Below are 10,193 nucleotides of genomic sequence, written 5' to 3'. Positions count from 1 at the left end.
TATGTAGACCAGGTTGGCCTTGAACTCATAGAGATCCACCTGCCTCTGCCTTCCTAGTGCTGGGACTAAAAGCATGTACCACCATGCCTGGAACAGAAGTCTTTTTTAAAAAATATATTTTATTTATTGGTTTATTTTCTCTGTATGAGTATTTTGCCTACATGTAAGTGCACCCATGTCATGCAATGCCCATGGAGGCCAGAAGAGGGCATCAGATCCCCTGGAACTGGAGTTACAGATAGTTGTTACCCACCCCGTGAGTGCTGGGAACTGAACCTAGGTCCTCTGCAAGAGCAACCAGTGCTCTGAACTAGGCAAGAGCAGTCAGTGCTCTTAACTGCTGAGCTATCTCTCCAGCCCCCAGAAGTCTTTTTTAAAAAATATATTTTATTTATTGGTTTATTTTCTCTGTATGAGTATTTTGCCTACATGTAAGTGCACCCATGTCATGCAATGCCCATGGAGGCCAGAAGAGGGCATCAGATCCCCTGGAACTGGAGTTACAGATAGTTGTTACCCACCCCGTGAGTGCTGGGAACTGAACCTAGGTCCTCTGCAAGAGCAACCAGTGCTCTGAACTAGTGAGCATCTCTCCAGACCCCACCCCTTCTTTTGGCTTTTGAGACAGGATCTTTTGTAGCCTAGGTTGGCCCACAACTTCTCTTCCTCCACCTAGGTGACAGGTGTGTGCCTCACACCCAACACAGAAAGGTGTGTGTGTGTGTGTGTGTGTGTGTGTGTGTGTGTGTGTGTGTGCGCGCGTGCGCGCGTGCGCGCCCCCCAGGGGCCTTCAAGAGGCTGAGCTGCCCAAGGTCTGCCTGCCTACTGTGCCCGCCTGAGACCCATAGGTCTGACCCTCGCTTCCAACTGGTTCCGTGGGTGTCTGATGGGCATTCTCTCTCCTTGTAGAGGACGGCAGGGCCAAGGCACGGCCCAAGACCAAGAGCAGGAAGAGGGTTCCGGGTCCTCTCTTGACCCAGCCTCCAGCCTTGTTCCCCATCGAGAACACCCTGAGGCCGCCCCCCCCACCTGAGTCTCCAGTACCTACACTAGGCTCCTCAGCCACAGAGGACGGTCCCCCACCAGCACCCATCAATGTGGTGCCTCCCGGGGGGCCAAGTGAGGAGCCCGAGGCACGGCCCCGGCCCATCATCCCCATGCTGTATGTGCTGCCCCGCACTGGCACCACTGAGGGGCACAGGGACCAAGCAGTCCACCCACAGGTGGCACCCATGGAGCTGGGGCCTGAAGAGGAAGTGCAAGCCCGAGCCAGCAAGGCGCAGGTGGGTGACTCATGACCTTAGGCCCCTGTGTGGCTCTGTCTGCAAAGCTGTGTCTGTGAAGTCTAGAGGCCCTTGCTGGGTGATGGAGCTCTCAGGGTGGCGGCAGCAGCCATGGTGTGTGTGTGTGTGTGTGTGTGTGTGTGTGTGTGTGTGTGTGTGTGTGTGTGTGGTGCATCAGGAGCCTCAGGAGTCCAGCTTTCATGATGCACATTTCAGGTCTCATCTACCTTTTCCAAGTTAAAGATGGAGATCAAGAAGAGTCGGCGCCACCCACTGGGCCGGCCGCCTACACGGTCCCCGCTGTCTGTGGTTAAGCAGGAGGTCTCCAGCGACGAGGGTAAGCAGCATCAGGTCATCCTGCAACTCCCGCCCTCACTGGCATAGTTAGGCAGCCCCTCTTCTGTCCAGTAGCCTGTCCATGGGTCACAGTATCCCATCATCCAGTCCCTGGATGTAGACCTCCTTCCCGCCCTGTCATCAGCAGCACCCTCAACCCTCATATCTGCAGGGTCCAGCTGTCCCTGCACACCCACTCTGGGACCCACTGCTGCTCACAGGGCCTCTGCCCCACTCCACCCCCAACTCTCTCCAGAAGGTTCCTTGGGCTGGTGACCCATACACCCACACCCACAGTGTCTTTTGGCAGGTGACAGGGCCCAGACTTCACTCAGTTGTGGGGTCTCTGGGGATGATGTGTGGACGGCCCCCTTGGCCCCAGACTGGGGGCTGCAGAGGGGACCCCAGCACTCAAGCCCTCCCTCCCTTCCTGCTGTAGAAGCCTTCCCCTTCTCAGGAGAGGAGGACGTGAGTGACCCTGAGACTGCACGGTCCTTGCTGTCGCTGCAGTGGGGGAACACGGCTGCCAGCTTCCAGGCCGAAAGGAAGTTCAACGCAGTGGCCGCGCTCAGGGAGCCCTACTGTGCTGTCTGCACCCTCTTCTACCCCTTCAACCAGGCCAGTTGCCCGCCTCCCCATCTCCCTCCTCTTGGTCCCCGCTCCCTACTGGGTGCCCCATTCCCAGCTCTGCTGTGGACATGGGAGTCCCCAGGCCTGTCACACAGTGGCCTCCCTGACAGCCGTGTCTCTGCAGTCGGTGCGGACGGAGCAAGAGGCCCTGGCCACTCCTGGGGACAGTGCCATCCCGCCACCCTCCAAAAGTGGCCAGAGGACGCGGCCACTGATACCTGAGCTGTGCTTTACCTCGAGTGGGGAGAACACAGAGCCACTGCCCGCCAACTCTGGTGTAGGTGATGACGGTACCAGCCTGCTCATCTCCTGTGCCAAGTGCTGCCTGCAGGTCCATGCCAGTGAGTGTCCGCTCGATGTCTGTGGCCTCTGCAGGCCTGTCTCCTCTTTTCTCCTTCTTCTCACTGTGGAGCTGTAGGGTGGGAGACAGGTGACCTGCTTTCCGAGGTGCAAGGCCACCACGGGGGCCACAGACAGGCTTCTTCACGCCACACCAGACAAGCCTGGGGTGTGGCCTCCTCCATGCCAGGACTGTGCGGGCACAGCACCCTGGGGTGGCCACAGGCTTGGCAGTTGCTATTCCAGGGGTGCTGTGTCCAGCCCTTATGTGGGGAAGCTCATTCTGTGTCCCTTAGAGGACCCGCTCTGTTTCAGTGCTTTCTGCCATGGGGCTCTAGGCAGAGGGCCACATGTGTCACCCTGGCTGCCTGGGGACACTCCCACAGAGCCGGTGCACCAGGAAGTGACCTCAGATCTGTAACACTGGGATCCCCAGAAATATGGGGGTGGGGCTCAGAACTGGCCCGCTCTGCAGGCTACTCAGGTGTGTGGGGGGAGCTCAGGGACAGGAGGGAGCTCTCGGTGTGCAGACGTAGGAAGTGCTGTCCCTGGGCTTGTGCTGGGCAGCCCAATCAACATGCTGCCCATAGCCATGCACAGACCCCGCCCTGTATGGCCGCAGAGGGTGAGGGTGACCCGTGACGGCAGCGGCCCTGGTCTCAGCCCCACTGCCTGACAGGTTGCTACGGTGTCCGCCCTGAGCTGGCCAAGGACGGCTGGACGTGTTCCCGGTGCACAGCCCACGCCTGGACTGCGGTAACTCACCATGAAAGCCTGGGTGGCACTGGGCCTCTGTCCTCCCTGTGTACTGAGGCTGGGACCTGACACCTTGCTGTCCCTGGAACATTCCTGGGTTGGGGGTGGTGCACAGTGGGCCTGGCCACGCCCTTACTGCCTCTCTGCCCGCAGGAATGCTGTTTGTGTAACCTGCGGGGCGGAGCACTGCAGAGGACCACAGAGCAGAGGTGTGTGTGTGTCCCTCCACAGGCCTAGCAGCCGCCATGTCCCCCTCCTGTCACCCTTTTTGTCACTGGACAGCCACCCCCCGGGACAAGGTGACCAGTGAGGTGGGGAGCAGTGTGGCACCTGTCTCTCAGGGACCCTCCAGCCATTTACATACACATCCCCTCCTCCCCTGCTTGACTGCCCCTTGGGGACAGCCTGTGACACCCCCCCCAGGTGGATTCATGTCATCTGCGCCATCGCAGTCCCCGAGGTGCGGTTCTTGAATGTGATCGAGCGCAACCCAGTGGACATCAGCGCCATCCCTGAGCAGCGGTGGAAGCTGGTGGGTCCCCAAGTCCTTCATGCTCGGGTCCCTGAGGGCACCAGTCTGTCATCCTGGGTTTGGATGTGTGCTGTCACGGGCGTGGGGGCCGTCATGTACCATTCTGGAATTCTCAGAGGAACCTCGTGTGACTATTTCCTCCCTCACTGTGGCCCTTCTTCAAGCACCCAACTGCCCTCAGTGCAGGATGACCTTTGGCCTGTGTGGCTCCCTGGTGACTGTGTCCCAGAAATCTATCCAGATTCCTGTTGACTGGGAGACAGGAGACGGGTTCCGTCACCTGGTGTCCTTGTTGAACAGAAGGTACTGTGCCTCAGTGGGTGCTGAGGCTCCTCCATAAGCATCTCCCTCTGACTTCCCACAATGACACCCCTACCCTGCAGCAGGCATGGGCACTGAGGGGATGTCAGAGGTTAGAGGTGAAAGTTTGGCTGCCAGCCTCTGGGGGACCCTACACAGATGCCCTGACCTCTCTGGGCTTCAGCCCTTCCCAGCCAGGAGCAGGGTACACAGAGTCGGGCTGTGGTAGGGTCACTGAAGTCCTGGCTGCTCCCAGGCTTGTCCTCATGGTCCCTCCTCTGGACACCCACCCACCCATGCTGCCACCCAGGGGTCCTGTGTCTCCCCCACCTGTGCCCAATGCCCTGGGTTTGGGGTTACCCTGGGGGTGACACATGGCAGTCTGCTGGGGGGCTGTCATCCAGCAAAGGGGTGGGGGGACGGAGAGGGTTCAGCTTAGATCCCAGGACAATGTCACTGCTCAGGTGTGACGCTGACCACGTCTGGGCCTGTAAGCAGGTGTGGGGACATATGGGGGCCAGGCCAGGAGCCCAGGTAGAGTCCTGAGCTGGTCTGCTGGGTTCATTGCCCCTGCTGGCTGGGACACTGGCTTTAGGTGGGTGTGGCAAGCTGAGGCCACTGAGTAGCCCTGTGGGGATGCAGCTGACCTTAGCATAGACCTAGGTCTCTAAGTGGCAGGTGCTGGGAATCACAAGTCGGGGACCAGGACCATGTGCCCGGAGCCCACGAGTGGCCATGGGGACCCCTGTGGAAGTGGTGGCTGCCAGTCTGGCTGAGCACAGGCAGGTGCAGGCAACTCCTCTGTGGCAGCAGCTCTGGTGAGACCATCGTTGCCCAGGTGGAGGATGGTGTGGGGAGGCCATAAATCCTGACACCATGCACGCCTGACATTTCCAGCCTGCAGCCTCTCTCTGTGGCTCATACTTGTAACAATGAATTAAAAATCCTTTTATGGGGCTGGAGAGAATGCTCAGCAGTTAAGAGCACTGACTGCTCTTGCAGAGGTCACGGGTTCGAGTCCCAGCACCCACGTGGCGGCTATGAACTGGCCTTAACTCCAGTCCCAGGGGAATCCAAAGCCCTCTTCTGACCTCTGCGGCATTGCATGACACAGGTGCACTCACATACATGCAGGCAATACACTCATACACATAAAAAAAAAAACCCAAAAATCCTTTTACAAGGTGCATGCTGCCTGGGGGAGCCACGGCAGCAAGTGCCTTAACTCCTTCCCGCCCCAGAACTCTAGCTGCAGGGACCTTGGAGCATTAGGGCCCAGCACACAGGGACTGTGGGTGAATCACGTGAGGCAGGCGGATTGAGCCAGCTTTCCCTGCTTGTTCCCTGCTGCCTTGCTTTAGTGGCAGGCCTAGAGTCAGCCTGGGGTAGTGGAGAGGGGTAGACCCAGGACTTGGAGCTGGCCACACCCAGGAACTTGTAGGCAGCCTTGGCTAGATCAGTTGTCCCCTTCCTCCCCCAGGGATCCCCCAGGTCCCAGACCCTGGCTACTGCCTACTGGGGCTGCTGAGGACCTATCTCTTCAGACCCAGGCTGTGGGGACCTGGCAGGGTGCGTGCCGTCTGCACTGGCAGCAGGGGCAAGTGGGTCCTGGCACTCGGCAGCTGCGTCCTCAGCCCCATAGCTTGTCCTTGGTCCCCATCACCTGCAGTGGCCTCCACCCTCATGTGGTACCTGGAGAGCCCAGCTGCCTTCACTGCTGCTTCCTGGCAGCCCAGCCCTGGAGGGTTAAGCCTGGCCCCAGGCATCAGCCGCCTTCAGTGTTTCTGAGTATCTGAGATTCAGGTGTCCATCATCTGCCAGCTGCGGCCTCTGTGGCTTCCAGTGCAGAGACCTACCTGTACTGACACTGTGGCATTGTTCAGGAGGTGCCCCAAATTTCATACACCTGACCATAGCAGTTGTGCCAGGGCCCCTTGCCCCTAAGCCTGCCCATTCTGGAATGTTCCTCTGGCGTCTCCCTGTGGCAACGTGTCTGGTGTCTGCAGAGTTCTGGAGTCTGCCAGATGGGTGGGAGACAGGTGCAGAGTGGGGGTGCAGGCCAGGATGTAGGATTGGGAGACTGGTCTTGGGGATGGGTGCAGGCCAGGGTACAGAGTCAGGGTACAGGGCTGAGGGGCTGGTCTTGGGGCTGGGCACAGGCTGGGGTGACCCATCCCCTCACCCCTCCTGCAGAAGTGCATATACTGCCGGAAGCGGATGAAAAAGTTATCGGGAGCCTGCATCCAGTGCTCCTATGAGCACTGCTCCACGTCCTTCCATGTGACCTGTGCACATGCAGCTGGTGTCCTCATGGAACCTGATGACTGGCCCTATGTGGTGTCCATCACCTGCCTCAAGCACAGGGCAGGTGGCCCGGCGGTGAGTGTGCGCCAGGACCCGCCCATATGGTCAGGTCCCGCCCCAGTCCAGAGCCACGCCCACCCAACCAGGCCCCTCCCGTCTGACCAGGGCCACATGCTATAGCAGAGCCCTCCTGGCCACGCCCACCGCTTGGCTCCACCCCATGGCCACCTCCCAGCCCCACCCACCACAACACTGTCCCTCACTCCCTGCCCGCAGGGGCAGCTGCTCCGCGCCGTATCCCTGGGCCAGGTGGTCATCACCAAGAACCGAAACGGGCTGTACTACCGCTGCCGGGTCATTGGCTCCACTGCACAGACCTTCTACGAGGTCAACTTCGACGACGGCTCCTACAGCGACAACCTGTACCCTGAGAGCATCACGGTGAGGGAGTAGGGGGAGCAGCAGGTGAGGGCTGGGCTGGGCTGGGCTGGGGTCCACAGCTAGCATCACCCCTTCCCTCCCTCCCTCCATCCCACAGAGCAGAGACTGCATCCGGCTTGGGCCACCGCTCGAGGGTGAGCTTGTGGAGCTGCGGTGGACCGACGGTAACCTGTACAAGGCCAGGTTCATCTCGTCTGCTACCAACCACATTTACCAGGTGAGCGAGGCTGGAGGGCCGCTGTGTGCTGATGTCTGGTGCTGATGCCTGGGTGCTTGGTCACTGCGGACAGCCGGGCACACATGCCCAGAAGACCGAAGGCCAAGGAGGCTGCCCTGGTCAGCTGGCCTCCCTGTAGATCCACCCCCTCCCTCTTTCTCTCTCTGCTGGGGTGGGGCCCAGGCCCAGGGCATGCTGGGTACATCTTTGTAGCCGAGGTGTACCCCAACCCCCTTAAGGCCAGATTGGATGCCCTGGTTTTGTTCCCAGTCAGGCCATCCACTCCATGCCTTGGGGACTTCACGGGAAGTGGGTGGCCAGCCACACACGGGGACCTAGGTCCCCAGCTCCTCATCCCTATCTGGAACAGGGAGCTGTCTGGGGCACACAAGACACTGGATTGAAGAAAGTGGGCCGTGAACTTACTTGGGGTCTGTGGGGGCATCCCTGGAACCCCAAGCTTTCTGCCCACTGAATCTGGAAGTGGCTGGTGTCCATGTCTGTAACCTGCTCAGACCCTCTTCTCCAGCCTGGACCTGGGAGGGGCTGTGGGCAGCCCAGGGCCATGTGGTGTCCTGGGGCCTGTCCTGAGAGCCGTCTCTCTGCAGGTGGAGTTCGAGGATGGCTCACAACTGACTGTGAAACGTGGGGACATCTTCACCCTGGATGAGGAACTACCTAAGAGGGTGCGGTCTCGGTTGGTGAGTGGACGTAGTGCCGTTCCCTTTAGCCATGAGGACACCCTGCACACCAACCCCTGTCATCCAGACCTTGCTTCCTTCTACTCAGCCAGAGGCCAGATGTCCTGGGATGGATAGCAGGGGTCCTGGCGACGGGTGGGGGGCAGGTGAGTGACAGGCCCTGGGTGCCAGTCTGCTGGGTGTCAGGTGCAGTCCTCAGAAACTTGTCAGGGCGACAGTCTGACCTGTCTCCACCGTCCACAGTCACTGAGCACTGGTGCGCCACAGGAGCCCAGCTTCTCAGGGGAGGATGTGAAGGCAGCCAAGCGCCCGCGGGTGGCCATTGCCCCAACCATCACCACCACTGCCACCGCTGAGGACACAGCACACAACCCAGAATACCTGGCTTTTGTGGAGAGCCTCCTGCAGGGGCAGGCCCGGCCCGGAGCCTTCTAGACTCCTATCTGCACCGGGACACCCTGGACAGCAGGACCGGATGTGGCCCGGACTCAGGGAGTAGGGCTGTGCCCTGACCCGGCATGCCGACTCGGCCCAACTCCTATCTTCTCCAAAAGGTGCTACGGGGCATCCCCTGAACCTCCCAAGACAGATGCCAGCCGAGGACATGGGCACAGCCCCCCTCAACCTGTTTTCTAGATTTGTGGCTTTAAAAACCAACAAAACAGTACAAAACGAACAGGTTCTTTATTTTCAGAACCAGGATGGACATGGGGAGACGAAAAGATACATTGTTTGCTGTTTGCAAATCTCCTTTGTCCACCAAGCTGGCAGGAGATGCTCTTGCAGGTGCATTGCACAGGGGACACATAGCCTCTTGGGGGGATGCAGCCACCACAGGTGACACTGGCTCCCCATGGGCCACATGCTCAGGCCTGGAGGTGGCCTGATACCTTGGTGGCACCCAGTGCCCGGTGGCAGAAGCCTCCTGCACAGACTCTCGGACTGGGCATGTGTCCCCATGGCTCTGTGGTGCCTGGCCATCTGCTCCAAGCTGGCGCAGAGGACCCCGGGATGACCAGATCCCCAGTTAGCCATGCCCCACAGACTTGGCCTGGTGTCCTTCATCTGTGGCCCACTGGGACACCAGCCATGTATGCGGGTGACGTAGGACACAGACTTCACAGGCTGGTGGCTGCTGCGGCCCTTGGTCTGCACTGCCCCTCCAGAAGCCACCAATGTCCCAGCGTTGATCCCTAGGACGGCACTGACCTGTGTACGGAAGGAGATGGACAGTGGGGGCTTACAGGAGCCTGTGCAGTGCCTGGCTGCTGTGTGTAGTTGAAATACTATTTATATTGTAAAGAGAGTAAAAAGGATCCAACTGGGGCCTGGACGCAGAAGGCCGGCCACAGGTCTCTGGGGTCACAACCCTTGTGGGTTTTCATGGCTGTGCAGACCAGGCACACATGTTCCCCACAGAGATGGCTGTGTCTTACTTTGTGCAAAAAAAAAACAAAAACAAAAAAACCAACAATCCCCTCCCCAGGCTCCCGACTTTTCCCCACCCCAGATAAAGGGCGAGCCGTATTTTTGCCTCATTTCCCTGCCTCTGGGTTCAGGATGAATTAAAAGCTCTTGAGCACTTCTGATTCCCACAAGTAGCAGTGGACGCGTCTTCATTTCTGGCCAGGCCTAGGCTGGGCTGGGCTTGGGGGTGTGTGTCTCTCTGGTCTGGATATTAAGACTGGTGAGGTGGGAACATAGAGTTCCCCCAAACCTCTGTCTCACCTACCCCTGAGCCACGTCCCCAGCCCCTCACTGGATTCTAGGCTGTCACTCTACCCTGAGCCACGCCCCCCAGCCCCTCACTGGGGATTCTAGGCTGTCACTTAGGTGTCACAGGGCTGAGATGGCATGTATCCCTGTAGGACAACTGGGGTTCACAGCCCAATCTCCCCTTGGTAGAGTCCATCACGTCCAGCTGCGCTGTCAGAGCCTCAGGAGTCCTGGGCAAAGGACATAGGTGTGTAAAGTTTCAGAGGCAGAGGACACTGCAGTGCAAAGGCCCTGGGGCAGAGGACATGACTGTGCAAAGGTCCCAGGAAAGGATGGAGCCTGGTGTGTTGTAGGAGCAGCTAGACCCTGTGGCTGGAGCAGAAGGAGCGAGGGGCAGTGAAGGAATGGGGCAGGGCCCAGTGGGCTGTAGTGAGGACTTGGGCTTTGACCCTGAGGGAGGAAGAAACTACAGAGGACCCTGTGCAAAGGGAGCTTCTGGTGCTCATGAGCACTCTCTGGTTTCTGTGGGGTGGGGTGGGTTCAGGGCAGGAGTTGCACTATCTAAGTGGGGCCTGTGGCCATGGCTTTCTGTTTCTCTCAGAAATGTCACCCTTAAGTACAAAGATGCTTGGGGCAGG

The 10,193-nt window shown here is 59.3% G+C and overlaps 1 protein-coding gene across 5 annotated transcripts in view; it reads left to right on the top strand.

Annotated features, from left to right (window-relative positions):
- Positions 1-9,437, top strand: part of Kdm4b (lysine demethylase 4B) — an 89,419-nt gene extending 79,982 nt beyond the window's left edge. For 3 of the 5 annotated variants that reach the window (XM_008836965.2, XM_008836964.2, XM_029565322.1), the window contains 12 exons: positions 910-1,283; positions 1,500-1,620; positions 2,059-2,237; positions 2,374-2,590; positions 3,268-3,344; positions 3,498-3,553; positions 3,768-3,876; positions 6,370-6,555; positions 6,757-6,921; positions 7,019-7,138; positions 7,747-7,839; positions 8,083-8,274. In XM_008836965.2, coding sequence (XP_008835187.1) covers positions 910-1,283; positions 1,500-1,620; positions 2,059-2,237; positions 2,374-2,590; positions 3,268-3,344; positions 3,498-3,553; positions 3,768-3,876; positions 6,370-6,555; positions 6,757-6,921; positions 7,019-7,138; positions 7,747-7,839; positions 8,083-8,274 — 1,889 coding nt within the window. Of the gene's footprint in view, positions 1-909; positions 1,284-1,499; positions 1,621-2,058; positions 2,238-2,373; positions 2,591-3,267; positions 3,345-3,497; positions 3,554-3,767; positions 3,877-6,369; positions 6,556-6,756; positions 6,922-7,018; positions 7,139-7,746; positions 7,840-8,082 lie in introns of all 5 variants that reach the window. The other 2 variants (XM_029565321.1, XM_029565320.1) reach the window with 2 other exon arrangements.
- Positions 9,438-10,193: the final 756 nt, after the last annotated feature.

Source organism: Nannospalax galili, unplaced genomic scaffold (assembly GCF_000622305.1).
Source record: "Nannospalax galili isolate Female #2095 unplaced genomic scaffold, S.galili_v1.0 scaffold77, whole genome shotgun sequence".
In the NCBI taxonomy this organism is placed as follows: domain Eukaryota; kingdom Metazoa; phylum Chordata; class Mammalia; order Rodentia; family Spalacidae; genus Nannospalax; species Nannospalax galili.
The sequence above is the reverse complement of the archived record's forward strand: the minus strand, read 5'-3'. Positions and strand labels throughout refer to the sequence as shown.